Source organism: Hippopotamus amphibius, chromosome 3 (genome assembly GCF_030028045.1).
Source record: "Hippopotamus amphibius kiboko isolate mHipAmp2 chromosome 3, mHipAmp2.hap2, whole genome shotgun sequence".
NCBI lineage: Eukaryota > Metazoa > Chordata > Mammalia > Artiodactyla > Hippopotamidae > Hippopotamus > Hippopotamus amphibius.
In genome coordinates, this window is record NC_080188.1 from 140790069 (window position 1) to 140805022 (window position 14954).

The 14954-nt window shown below is 40.8% G+C and overlaps 1 protein-coding gene across 1 annotated transcript; it reads right to left on the bottom strand.

Moving 5' to 3' along the window:
- Positions 1-5308: 5308 nt before the first annotated feature.
- On the bottom strand, positions 5309-13674 carry SELE (selectin E). Its single transcript, XM_057728170.1, has 13 exons — positions 13639-13674; positions 13215-13298; positions 12248-12634; positions 11595-11702; positions 10991-11176; positions 10001-10186; positions 9705-9893; positions 8366-8554; positions 7982-8158; positions 7335-7445; positions 6546-6567; positions 6368-6440; positions 5309-5468 (listed from the first exon to the last, which is right to left on the bottom strand). The coding sequence occupies exons 2-12, from the start codon at positions 13249-13251 to the stop codon at positions 6383-6385; spliced, it is 1650 nt and encodes a 549-aa protein (XP_057584153.1). The 5' UTR covers positions 13252-13298; positions 13639-13674; the 3' UTR covers positions 5309-5468; positions 6368-6382.
- Positions 13675-14954: the final 1280 nt, after the last annotated feature.

The window sequence follows — 14954 nt, forward strand, 5'->3', positions numbered from 1 at the left end:
TCCTGCCAGCTAAGGCTGCACTCACTGCAGCTGCCAACATTAGTTTATCATGGATAGAAGGAATGCCCAGCCCCACACAACTACCAGTAGACCTCACTCAAGGCCAAGGTTAGACCTAAATGTCCATCCTCCTCCACAAGCCTTTCAAGACCAAACCCACTATGGCTACTTGTTTTCCTTACACATGGAGTGTAAGCCCCTCTGATCACCTTCCATCTCCTAGACACCCAAGTTGCTGTCTCCTGACCTGACCTTTCTTTTCTTCCCAAATTCTTCCTTGCCATCCTCTGAAATTCCTGTTTCACAGTCAACAAACTCCCATATATCCCCCAGTTCCTCTCCAAAACTTTCATCTACCTTCTGCTTTAACTGGAACCTGGCCTCCTGAGAACGTTGCTTCCCCTGCACATCTCTGAAGGTGATAATGTTCTCTCACACTCCACACACCTCAGGGTTGGAAAGCAGAGTTGTTTATCCTCCTTTATGATGAATGCCTCTTACCAATCTTTGTCCTTCCAGCCTCTTGTAAAAAAAAAAAATGAAAGGAAGAAATAAAATAACCCTGCTTCTTTGAAGTTCGTGACATTGAGATATACGATCTTCTCACTGTTTTCATCGCAATGACCTACCAGCCCCTCATGCACTGGTGACTTTGGCACCTAGCTCCTGGACGTCCTTTCTCTTTAAGCAACTCCTGTAATCCCATATGCCTTCACTATCCAGGTGTACAACCCGTCCCACAGCTTGGATTCCCAGTTCTCCAATAGCATTCTCCTCCACTCAGCTTGAGCTATACCTTCTCTCCCAGGTATAGCCACAACCTTGACATCATCCCAAACTGTATCAACTCAAAAATCACATTATCAAGCATCCCACTCTCCTATTCTTGTAGATTTATTACTCAAGTATCTCATTGCATTGCCTCTTAATTCTCCCTCACTGAATCTCTAGGCCATTAACTGGTTCCTTTATTTCTAGCCATCAGCTTTCTCTTTTTTTATTTCCATTCCATGCTGCACTGTTGCCAAACATATTTTGCTCTCTAATTAGATTTAGAATGTTTGCCTTCTGAGACAACTCATTCCATTTGTGAAAAGCAGTCCTGCTCCTTAGGATGAGTCCAAATCTGCTTTCGTTCATGCTCTTATTTATTCATTCATTCAGTACTTATTTGTTGAGTATCTACTATGTGTCAGGAATATGCCAGGTTCTAGATATACAGCAATGAATAAAGTAATTTATTCCTACTCCTAAGAAACTTAGAATCTAGTGGGGAAGACAGATATTAAAGAAATAACTACACAAATAATTATTTAATAACAATTGAAGGAAGAAGAATATGGGCTGTGAGAGAATTAAGTAGGTGACCTGGTCTAAGGAGTCAATTGTCATAATGGGAAATTTAAGCAGAAAACCTGAAAGGTGAGTAGGAGTCAAGCAGGCAAAGAGTGGGGTTTTCCTAGATGGGGAGGGGAAGTAACTGCAGGCAGAAGAAGCCAGTGAGTCCAAAGTGGGCAGAAAAAGCTCTCCATCAGGTATGGAGTGCAATGCCTGAAGGGGCATGGTGTGAAATGTGGTTGGGAGGCGAGCAAGGGCTAGATTTGTATGGTTCATGGGTTGTGTCAATGACTTGGAACCGCAGAGCATCCCAACAGCCAGATGAGAACCTGCAGACTGATGAGTTTGTGGAGATTTTATCATGTAATCCAGGGGTGGCGATAAGGACCCGTTCTGAGGGCTCTCAGTGGGAATCAGTTGATGAAAGTTACTAAAAGGACTACTGATAGGATTTGGCACCATTGGGAGAACAAGGGGAAGAAAATAAATCTCCTTAATTTTGGCCAAAAGTCTGCTGTGGTTTTATTAATTGATTGATTGACTGATTGATGGGCAAAGAAAGGAGGCTTGTCTTATTCCTACATGACCCTTTGTGGTAAAATGATTTTATAAACCAGCAGCATGACTATATGTATACATAAATGAAGAGAGAAATGTTTTAATTTCTCTTGGCTTAGAATCTTTTGAGAGAGGGAAGCTAAAATTTTGAGATAGAAACCATAATTATTATTTCTAACTGAAAGAGGACCAGAAGCTCTTCTCATTTAGGTAGACTTTTGCTTCTTTCATTAAAAAGTTCTTTTCTAATCTTTTAATCTACTGACGCTAAGAATTGTTCCACTTTGCACTTCTGGGCTTGCCTCTTCTGTGCGTCCACTTGACTTGGGCAGCTGTGTTCCTTCTGAATACATTTAATTCATTCAATTTACTTTTTTTTTAACCTGCAAAAGCTAACATTCCTGCTTTCTCTGCATTTCGAGCTGATGTCTCAAGTGTGTATCCATTTCAGTCCTACGTGAAAACAGCCCTAATTAGTAGAATCTACCCTTGTTTTTCATTTTTTCTTTTATTTTCTCTTCAGTAATGCTTTGAGCTAAGAAGTATAAAATCAAAGTGGAAACAACTGTAGCCTATAACAGTGTTATAGCCACATTTTTTTTAGTCTGGATAACCAAGCAAAAGTTAAACCATGTTTTTCCTAGGAATTTCACATATTCGAATTCTTTGATAACAATGAGATTCTCAAGGTGGTTTTTAGCTTGGTACACACCAGGCTTTGTGCATTGACACTATTCTAAAAAAGGGAAGACACATATTTTGGGTGGGAAAAAATTACTCTGGCTCTAATCCTGGAGAATAACTGAGGCTGCAGAATAAATCAAGGTGAATTGGGTGACTTGAGCAGCCAGGAATTGAGACTGGTGTGATGCAAAGATTCCAGGAGTCTGTTTCATTGAGTTTAATGATTGTTTTCAGATTACTAATATTTTTTCAGATAACTGTAGAGTATAGATGCAAGAGCCCATATGTATACTACTTCATACCTACTAGGTGGTGATAATCAAAATAACAGACAATAACAAGGATTGAACAGAATGTGGAGAAATAGGAACCTTCCTACATTGCTGGTAGGGGTGTAAAATGGCGCTGCCCTGTTGGGAAACAATTTGGCAGTTCCTCAAAAAGTGAAACATGAAGTTACCATATGACCCAACAATTCTATTTCTGGATATATGTCCAAGAGAACTGAAAACATAAGTCTGCTCAAAAACTTGTGCGTGAATTGTTCATGGTGGCATTATTCACAATAGCCAAAAAGCAGAAACAATCCAAATATCCATGAGTTGATGAATGGAAAAAGAAAATGTGGCATATTCATACAATAGAGTGTTATTCAGTCATAAAAAGGAATGGAGTATGGATACATGGTACAAAATGGCTGAACCTTGAGAACATTATGCTAAATGAAAGGTGCTAAACACAGCAGGCCACATATTATATGATTCTGTTTCTACAAAATATCCACAGTAGGTAAATTTCTGGAGGCAGAAAGTAGATTAGTAGTTACCAAGGGCTGGGGAAGATGGAGAGTGACTACTAATGGGTCCTGGGTTTCTTTTTGGGGTAATATAAATATTCCAGAGTTAGATAGCAGTGAGGGTCACAGGATCTTGTGACTATACTAAAAACTATTGGAATGTAGACTTAAAAAGGGTGAATTTTATGGTATGTGAGTTTTATCTAAGTAAAACAGAATTTTTAAGAAAGAGCCTGCACACAGAGCTAAATATAAACATGTTTATTGTAAAACTTCATAATGCCATGTCAAATACAATAGGTATGACATAAGCTTAAATAAATACATAAAACATTTTAAATCATAATTTAAAATACTTTATAAAACCTAAACACAGAGCACATTTATATTTCACACAGCTATTTCCAATGCAGTATATACAAATATTTACATTTGAACAATTTCATAGAAAATAATAATTCATTCCCTATGTAGCCTGCTCATAATACTTTTTTTCTCTCTCTCTCCTTATTTACCAGAGTTCTTTTGCCCCTTAAAAACCTCTGCTGTTCTGATCCTTATCATATCTCCCTGGTTTCTGTCTGGTTTTGTCTTTGCCAGTGTGCAGGCAGCACTTCTCTGAAACTTTGCTTTTTCAACACATCCTAAGTTAATGAAAGGGTGGGAGAGTTTTGATTCTTATACTATCCTGCAAAGTTGGAACAGCTTTGGCAACCACTGGCCCAGTATCTCAAATGGCCAGTGATCAACCAGTAACTAGAGATTCCTTAGGAATTTTAAACTCTCTTATAAATAAATACAAATACTTGCTCATTCGGGTTTTCCTCTCATTAACAACCCCTTAACAAACAGAATAAGACAATTAGGAAATACGTATTAGATATCTTTACTTTTTAAAAATCCACTGGACAGATCTTCTACATGTACGTTTCTAGAATGTATTTAAAATCTTCCATCATACACAAGAATTACACGTTGACACATCACATCTGACATGCTAAGCACATGTATACATCTATATGGTTTTTCCAAGAAAGACATTCATAAAACTGTACCTTCATTTGTTTGCATTTATGCTTTTATCAAATCAGAACATTTAACCTTGTGGAAGTTTTTCATCATGGACACCACATAGCTCTGAAAAAATACCTGAGAGGGTACAAGTGTGTGTCATTCGGGTTTTGCTCTCCTGATATTACTTATGTTTTTTTAAAGAAACTGTAGTCAAACATTCAGAAGTTTATACTGGTTTACACATTGCTAGGGCACAGTATTTGCCCTTTTTGAAATAAGTTTACCACGGATGTAACATTAGAATTTGTTAATAAAGATCTTGGATGAGCAAGCTTTACCCTATTATAGTCCTAATATTTGCATATTTTAAGGTCCCTACAACACTTGTACTGAATTAAGACTTATGGAATTTACACTATATTCAATGCAAGTAAAAAGAACACAACCTCTAAAAATACTTGAAAAAGCACTGAATCCCACAGGGATAAAAGTGACTGAGACTCTGTTTGCTGCTCCTCACACCGAGTGCTAAATGGAGTTTCCACCACTAACAACCTCTCCCATGTCGTCATCCCTTGGCATTAAAGAGTTGTCATTTTTTTCCCAAGTCTGTTCGTAGACTATCTTGGACCAATCTGTTTCCTCTAAACTCTTGACAGTTATTATTCATCCCCATGAGAACAACTACATAAATATCCGTTGAAACACTGTGAGGGACAAAAGAAAGAAACAACACCACAAAATATTGTCTTGCACCACAAGATTTCACAGTGAGCGAAGGGTGAGTTAGAAAAGGAATTCTGAGATTCCAGAGCTTTGGTCTCTCCACCTTTGCGTGGAAGAGAATATGCTTTCCTTCCAGTAGCCAGCACTGGAAAGGAGAAAACTGAGTCTTTCTGGTGGCAGGCTGGACTTGCCCACTGGATTTTGGTCCGTTGAAGTCCTCGTGGGTACCATGGTCCCAGCTGTAAAGACAGCCAGCTGGCGCAGCAGGTGAGAAGGGCCAGAGATGCAAGCAGACCTCTCTGTCTCTGCTATCTTCAGGGTCTCGCTCTAGCTCCCTACTTTACCCGTGTTCCTGCAGTGATAAGAGTGCATGCCGTCAGGACACTTAATATTTTGCAGACCAACAGCAACAATGAAATTCCCCATCTATCACAGACAGCTGTGTACCCTCTCACAAGGCTGGTCTAAACACAAACAGCAAAATCCTACACAGCCGGGGTAGCGAAACTATTCTGTATGATACTATGATGGTGGGTACATGCCATTATACATTGGTCAAAACCCAGAGAATATACAAAACCAGGAGTGAACCCTAATGTAAACGGTGGGATTTAGTTAATAATAATGTATCTATATTGGCCCATCAATGGTAACAAAATACCAGACTAATGTAAGATGTTAATGGTAGAGGAAATTGGAGGGTGTGAGGGGGTATGTTGGAACTCTGTACCTTCTGCTGAATTTTTCTGTAAACCTAAAACTACACACACACGCAAAGTATCTACTAATTTAAAAAAATCTGTTTGGAGGGGACTTGACCCTTCCAAACGCTCATGAAGCTGAGCAGAGTGGTTAAGAACAGAGGTTATAGAGTCACACTGCCTGGGTGTGAATCCTGGCTATACCACCTACTAGTTTTGACATTTTAGGTGTTAATTTCTCTGTGCCTCATTTTCTTCATCTATATAATAATAAATGCAATAGCCTTTATCTCATAGAATTCCTAGCTTAGAACACTTCCTAGAGCACAGTTAGTGCCATATAAGGGTTAGCTATTATTAGATTAATGTTCATCAATGAAATGACTCAATAAAGGCCAGATCCTTGTTCCTTATGAAACAACTTTCCGTGAAATAACATGAAGGTGATGATTTCCTCCCTAGAAACTGCAGGTTTGGAAGGTTCAAGGAGCAACAGAACATGTAGAGAAGATATCTTCTTTCAAAACCATATGTGATTTTCAAGTCTTACCTGATTCCTTTAGACTTAAAGTAACTGGGAAGGCACTTGGTAGGATCCATCTGATTGAAGGCTTTCGTAGCTGCTGTGGAATACATGAGAACACTAAGTAAAGCACTGGTTTCCAACATGAAGAGAGAAAAATGTATTAAATGTTCAATGGCATGCTTTACACAAGAGTGCAGCTTACCTGGCAGGAACAAATTTTTTTGCTGCAAGAGAAAGAAAACCATTAATTTAGACTAAATGACTTTTAAGGACATATTGAATAAATCCTGAAACAATATGACTCTATTCATCAGGGGTTGCATACTCAATGCCTTCATGGCCCCTGTAATTATCAGCGCACAAACACGGCTTGGTGGCAACGGTGGGGCCGGGGTGGGGGTTGGGGGTGGAATGCAAGGGGCACACCCATGCAGAGGGCACAGCGGCTTCCTGATGCAAGCGGATAGCAACAGGCTCCACTTGCCAGGTTTGTCTGTCTTCCAGTTTGTCGTGAGAAATCTCAAATCGGGATTTGATGTGAAATTTCCTATTTTGTAAATGTCAGAACTTAATTCAAAACATTGTAAAGGCTCTGTAGGCCAAAGAAGCCAGGAGTGTGGCTAGATGTTTGCATATTTCCTGAGATACACCCAACTGTGAGCCTGTATTCCAAATAATATTTGGGGGAACATTTTATTCATTTCCCCAGAGCACTAATTACGGCAGCCTCATTGCAACAGCTCCCAGGGAGGACCATAGAATTCAGTGTGAATGGCATCCCCTGGAGTGGTACAATGTTAGCACAACTAACATTTGTATCTCCTAAAACTCTTTCCCTAAGACTTCTGCTTAATTATCCTGCGGTTTATTAGTGTTTATCTAATGACTAGTGACTAGATTCTAACTGCTTTTTAAATCTGTGAGAGCTATAACTCATCGATGAGAAAAAAGGTTTAAAACTTTTTTGGAATACATTCATAAAAGCCCTCACCTTTCTTCCGAAGGCGTTTCACAAGCCAGAGGAGAAATGATGCTAATGTCATGAGGGAGGCTCCAGCAGCAGAAAGTCCAATTGCCAAGGGAATCTGGGACTCAGAGGGAGCTAAGGAAACAGAGTCGGGTGAACTGTCATGAGACGGAATTAAATTTAAAGTCTTTCTGTTCTGTCCATTTGCCCTTTTCTTTGTACATTGATAACAGTGTACAGAGCAGAAGAGTCATCTGGTTCGATACATGAGGCAGAGACATGGTACTATGGGCCTTTGAGATCAGCCCCAAACCACCTTTGCGAGCTTATCTCCCAGCATGGCCAGGCAGAGCTCTAACTTGCCAAGCTTTCGCAGCACACCTTGGTTAACCTCTCTCTCTATCTCTCATTTTCCTTCTTCCCCACCCCCTGCCAACTTTTTCCACTAGCTCTCCTTTTTCCAATTATTCAGAACTCCATTGACATGTCTCCACTTCTGTTTTCTCTCTATCCCCATAAAATGAAATGTCTATCCATTAACTGTTAACCTGGGTAACCTTTCTGACCTTTCTGGTTTGGATATACTGTGTAGTTCTGGCCAGAGAGCTTCCTTTCTTAGCTCCCTTTCTTCTCTCTGGTCCCCCAGACAGTCACCATTAATCAATGCTTACCTTCACAGGTAGGCAGCATCCCAGACCAGTGTCCTGTGGCACCACATGTCAGAGCTGCAGAGCCATTGAGCGTCCACCCTTCAGGACATGCAAATGTACACTCAGTGCCAAACACGGGCTCCCCATTGCAGTTCATGTCGACCTTTCCAGGAGCCTCCAAACTTGAACACTGTACGACTGCAAATGATAGGACATGGGTAGAGGTTAGGAAAAATCTACTGGAAAACTTCTAAAACTGACAAAAGTCACCATTAAGTGTAACTTATAAGCATTACTTAGTTTTCAGCATGTAGGAAATTAGGATCAAGCCCTTTGGGACAATCTAGGTTCAGAAACATTTCAGGTACTTGGCCTATACTCCTTAAAGTCTGAATTCAGTCCTACCTTGGCAGGAGGGGACTCCCTGTGTCCACTGTCCCTGAGAGGTGCACTCAAGTTGAGCTGATCCGCGTAATTCAAAGCCTTCCTCACAGCTGAAGGCACAGGAGGACTTGTAGGTGAACTCTCCAGTGGGGGAGTGGGTACAGTTCACTGAGCCACTCCTGGGCTGGAGGACAGCATCACATTTCACAGCTGGAAGACACGAGTGAGTACATTAGGAGTTTGTTTGTATTGGCCAGCAACAGGTTTCCCAAGGTAACCAAGTCCCTAGCTCTTCAATAGTGTGCACAGGAAAACTCCCAGCTAGACCCGCTTTGGAAATTTTCAGAAGCACTAGGAAGACAACTCATGCAGCCTCTCTCTGGGCTGGACAAATCTTTGCACTGGAAAGCTGAGCTGCCAAAATGATGGTCAGAAAATAATGTAGTAGAACCGAATAGTACTTGGCATTTGATGAGTGAACCCGGATAGCTTTGGACAAAGGAACACTCAGAGAATTCAAGAGTCTTCATTAGTCCCTGGACAAGGGAAGATGGTTGTGTTTTCTTTGAATTCCAGTCCCTTCATTGACAGTGGTACCATGTAATTAAAGGACAGCCTTTAACAGGGCTAATGGTTCCTGAGCTGTGTTCTGACATGTGAAAGAAATTAGGGTCAGGAGAAAAGATTTTCTGTAGTCAGGGAGCAACTTATGGGTCCTGGATGTTTACAGATGAGGCCAGAAAGAAAGAAAGCTAAGTAGGCAGCCACATAAAATTTGTCTGCTTTGCAGTTTGGTTTCTATCTTGTGGTTTTTTATCACTGTAAATTATTCTGTGCTATATTTGACTACAAAAATGCCAGTAGCTGATAGTGAAACCTGCTTGCTTTCAATGTCCTCGTTACTAAATTAAACTAAGTTTTAGGGCTTATGTATACATTAAGGGTGTCTCTATATCTGACACCACACTGAAAACATTTCCATCACTGCTAGTTATGGGCAATTTCAGAAGAAAGGTGTGACAAGAGTTTTAAAAACAAGTCATGTTCTTATGATCCTACTTTGTACATTTTCTACTGTGATTTCCCTTTAGGTTAAGATTTCTGCTTACTCCATGCCTATGTCTATAAAGTTATATTAGCCCAGTACATTTAAGAAACCAGCAAAGACTCCACTCTTATTACATACAGTCCTTTCCCTGGACAGTTCTTTTATATACATCTCAAAAATGTGAGATGAATGTTGCCCGTCAGATCTGATTACTACAGTTAAAGTAGGCACCTGGTTTCATTTTGAGTGCCCACATTTGAAGACTGCTGCTCTTTGAGGAAGGGAGAGAGTAAAGGAGATCCTTAGGCTTACATTCACAAAGTGGGATCTGCTGTGTCCATTGTCCCAGGGCAGTGCATTCAACCTGGGTTGGCCCCTGCAACACGAAGCCTTCCGCACAGGTGAAGCCACAGGATGACTTGTAGGTGAACTCTCCAGCAGGGGAGTGGCTACAGCTCACAGTGCCGTTCTGAGGACTGTTGACGGCATCACACGTCACAGCTGTAACACAGGACCCCATTTACATTAGCAGGTCTGGCTTGCCCATTTGCATATAGGTTGAGAAAAAAGAATGTTTCCAGTAAACCTTGATGTGGAACCACTTCTACCTTTACATGTTGGCTTCTCATTGTCCCAAATCCCAGAGGAGGTACACTGCAGGTGCTGGGGTCCAGTGAGTTTATATCCTTCATTGCACTCAAATTCACAGGTGCTGTTCCACGGGAAGCTTCCATGGCTTTGCAAACATTTCACGACTCCGTTGACAGGATCAGTCAAAGCATCACACTCCACCACTGGGGATTTGAAAGAACACCATGAATTTTACAGAAAAGCGATATCTTCACTTCTTATTGAACTGCAGTTTATAACACAGTAAGGAGACTACCTTCAGAGGGTAGATCCCAATGCCCTATGTTAATTCTTGGGGACATGCACACCCACAATAAAGTTTTTATGCTTTTTTTCTTGATATTTTCATCTTCTCTGATTGCCTTTGACTATGCTAAGTGGTTTCTGATCTCTTTTATCAGATCTCTCACCAGGTCTCTGATCTGTTTTACATAAGGCATAACCAAAGAAAAATAACAGATTCTAGATCGGGATTTATGACTAGCTGTGATAAAAACAATCCCAACATACACAGAACATTCATTTTAGCCCAGCATGATCCAGAGGAAAGAATTTTTTTGTCTTTAGCCTAGAAAGAGAAGACAGAGAGAAAAGGATATGTTGAGGCTGCTTGATTATCTTGATCTTAAATTGGTCCAATTGCATGGATGAAGTTAAACAGAGAAAGGAGAGAGAAAGTCATTAAGACGTTGAGAGTGTGGTTCCACTGTTTTATACGTTTTCTTACGACTCTCCGGAGCCTCAGAAATGCTCATATCAAACATAGATAAAAACCTCTCTCAAAGCCATCTGGTACCATATTGGCCATATATGTTGGCCAAGAGAACGAGTTTGATTAGAACTTGTTTAATGAGAACAAGCTGAAAAGAATGTTCCCTGAAGTTCTGAAAATGGTATAAGTTGGATTAAAAACTAAGGCAATGAGGGATGAGTTCGAGAATGTTCTGTGCCTTCTGAGAGAGATTTACCGTGGCAGGCTGGAAGAGGAGCACTCCATTCTCCGGAGGAAGTGCACCGTGTGGCCTCCGTGCTGCTTGGGAGATAGCCCTCTGCACAGCGGACAGAGCAGGAAGAACTGTAGCTGAAGTTCCCCAATGGGTCGCTGCAAACCAGGCTTCCGTGCTCAGGGGCTTCCTGTGCCTCACAAGTCACAACTGAAAAGGGACACCAAATCAATTCTGCTCCTCTCTCACCTTGTATCAGCTGAGAGGAACCCTGGAAACTGTAACTACTGTGTATCAAATGCCAGGCACTATGGAAATGTCGTGTCTGCATTTGTTCACATCATCCAAACCGTAAGCCTATGAAGTTGGTACTATATTGTTCTCATTGTACAATGAGAAAGCTAGGACTCAGAGAGTTTAACTGTGTTGGCAAGGTGCCATAATTAATAAGTGGTGAATCTGGGATTCAAACCCAGGAGGGTCTGACTTCATAGCCTCAGCTCTTAACCACTTTCTGAAACTATATGCCCCAGGGAACGGAAGGCATGCAGACCTGACTCCGAAGCCAGCTGGGACACAAAATGCTCCTTCCACCTCTAGCGAAGGAAAAGGTGAAACTAAGCCTTACCTTGCTCACACCTGAGTCCCTTGAAGCCGGGGTGGCACTGGCAGGTGTAGCTGTTGATGGTCTCTATACATTCCCCGTGGTTGCTGCAGGATGTGGGCGTACAGGCAGCTGTGGAAAAGGCAATCCATGATGAGAATTGTTGTTATGCTTAACATGAGTTTCTTTGAATTTTGGATCCGCCGTGTGTAACAGGGATGTCACCAATGATCCCGAGTGCCAGAGCTTTTAAGGGAAGTGCTTGACGAAATGCCAAAGCTGAGTTTTAGGCTCAATCACTTTAAACCTTGATGTTAATGTCAAGGATGTAACTGTAACTGGCACCCAAAAGAGAAAATTCACTTTATCACAGACTCTAAAGAGAGTTCTACTGCAAATAAGCAACAAGTAACTAAAAATGTATCACGTGTGTGTACACACACTGTATATAAGTATAGACCTGTATACGTGCATATATGTATACATAAATATATACATTCTTGTCTATGTTCACATAAAGAAGCAAAAAGAGACACTTTATCAAACAGAATGTTTTAAAACCGTATCTTTTAGTACATAAAATTCCCACAATAGAGACCAATTTTTGCACACAGTCAACAATCTGTCAAGATGCTCACACACTGAATCTCCCTCCCACTGCTGCACAAACTCCCTACCTGTGTAGCACAAGGCGAGCTTCTTTTTGCTGCATCTCTCATCATTCCACTTGCCCGAGTCCTTTTCTCTCCTGATGTAGATCTCTACACAGTCCTCGTCGCTTTGCTTGTTGTTTGGTTCCCCGGGAGCCCAGTTTGTGGCCTCTTCGGTCAAAGGCTTCTGGGTCCCTATCCAGGTCCATGTCTCGTTGACCTTTCTGATTCCGATCCAGTAGTAACTTGGTGCAAAGCTGAATGTGGAGTTCAGGTGTTTAATCTCCTCCTGGTTTTGAATTGCAACCAGATGTGTGTACTTTTGTTGGCAGTAAGCACTGGCCTCGTCAAAAGTCATGGCTTCCGTGGAGGCGTTGTAAGACCAGGCTCCACTTTCTTGAAACAGGAGAAGCACTAAGGGGGAAAACGTGAAAGGAATGGGAAAGTTTAGTCCTGCTTTGGTTTGACTCTGTTAACTGGACCTTTGGTTGTCTTATTTTTGGCATCTAGTGGCCTTTGGGATGACTCAAATTTTTTCACCTTTCTCCAAAGTGAGAATGGGTCCAGATGGAGAAAGTACCATTTACTGTGTATCTCTTTTGTGATTGACCTTCCACTTGGTGCTTCACCCACCATAACCTATCAAGATACCTACCTAGTAGTAGAGTAATAATCAGAATAACTAAGCTTTTTTGAGCACTAAATATGCACCACCAAGCACTGTCTGAGGCATGTTACATGAACCATGACGTTGAATCCTCAAAATGTCTCTGGGAAATAGGTTATTTATGATCAACTCATACGTAAGGAAACTGAGACACAATGGGGTAAATTGCTCCTAGCCCGGGGCACAGTACATTGTGAGGAGAGGCCAGGATGCTGCTAAACAACCTACAATGCACAAGGCAGCCCCCCACATGGAAGACTTATCTGGTCCAAAATGTCAGTGTGCCAAGGATATGAAGCCCATGTCTAACTACTGACATTCACTTACCAAAAGTGAGAGCAGAGAGAAACTGTGAAGCAGTCATGACTTCAGGAATTCTTTGGATCCAAAGATTAGACTTGAAATGCTTTTCTGGGGGGAAAAGTACAAACTTAATTATAGAATGAAATCCCAGGCTATCAGTTCCTCAAATCATTCTACAATGATGTGTATAGCGGCATCATAGGATTTTTAGATAAAGGATTAGAATCTTTTGCCACAATTGTTATTCTAAAGAAGTTTACCCAAATGAATAAATACAAAAGTTAAGATTTTCATCATTTAGGTCAAAGAGAAAAGCCAGGTTTTAATTAGTCTGAGTACAATAAGAGATTGCACAGATCTTTTATCAAAGGCTTTTTACATATTTTTTCGTATTCATAATCTGTGTTTCTTGACCAAGGCTTCTCTTGTGAAGACTTCTTGCACTTACCGTTTGATGAAGCAGTTGTTGTGGTGTCAGATTCTTCCTGCGTTGCTGCTGCTTCTGACTCGTGCCACTCTTGCAGTTCTGATGTGTGGTCAGCCAAGAACAGTGGAGCACGGCTCCTGCTGGCTCTCCTTTATAGGACAGCGCTTCCTGTGAGTAATGGGAGGATATGTCCAAACCCAGTAAAGAGGAATTTCCCGGCAGCATCCCAAAACTTTCCCAGGGATATCCACAATGCTAAAAATTACAATGATGTCAAAATTAATTCTCCTTTTTTACATACCTTTTAATTTTATGTGAATTCTGTTAATATGACATAAATGAATAGTCTCAATTCTGATAACATAAAATCTAAGTCTTTGAAAAGTTTTAAAACTTTGCTTATTAAGAATCCCTCTCCTGAAATTGTGGGAGTAAGCAGAATTTCATCAACCTAAGTGAACTAAGAATAGTTTTGTCATCTATGAATTCTTACCCTCAATTTTCTTACCCCATATCAGTCAATAATGTCATCACTTACTGTTTTTTCTCTTTCTCACCTACCAACTCAATCCATTTTAAGGTATGCTGTCTCACAGAGGAATGAATCATGAGGTAAATATTAATCCTCAGATTCTGTGCATAGTTACGGCTAAATTACTAGAAATAACATCTCCCACTTAAATGTCTGAAATAATGCCTTGTTTCTGCTTTTTTCTTTTCTTTTTCTTTTCTCTTGTTATTGGTAGATTGATTTTATTTTTTTTAATTAATTTATTTTTTTTATTTCTTGGCTGCATTGGGACTTCGTTGCTGCACACAGACTTTAGTTTCGGAGAGCAGGCTACTCTTATTTCGGTGCTCTGGCTTCTCATTGTGGTGGCTTCTCTTGTTGCAGAGCTTGGGCTCTAGGCACCCGGGCTTCAGTAGTTGTGGCATGTGGGCTCAATAGTTGTGACTCTTGGGCTCTAGAGCACAGGCTCAATAGTTGTGGCACACGGGCTTAGTAGCTCCACAGCATGTGGGATCTTCCCGGACCTGGGCTCGAACCCGTGTCCCCTGCATTGGCAGGAGGATTCTTAACCACTGCACCACCAGGGAAGCCCCGCCTTGTCTCTTAAATATAAGAAAAATGGGAAACAGACTTAAGTATTCCTGTCTGGAAAACGTTCATGATTTGTTCACTGAGAAAATAATGATGAAAAGTGTATAAATTTGTATTTGACCCAAATTTTGTTTAAAATTCTTTTCATGTGAATTGCAAAAAATAAAAAATGTATTAAGATGTTAACAGTGGATTTCTAGATGGCAGAATTCAGGGGTTATTTTTATAACTTTCA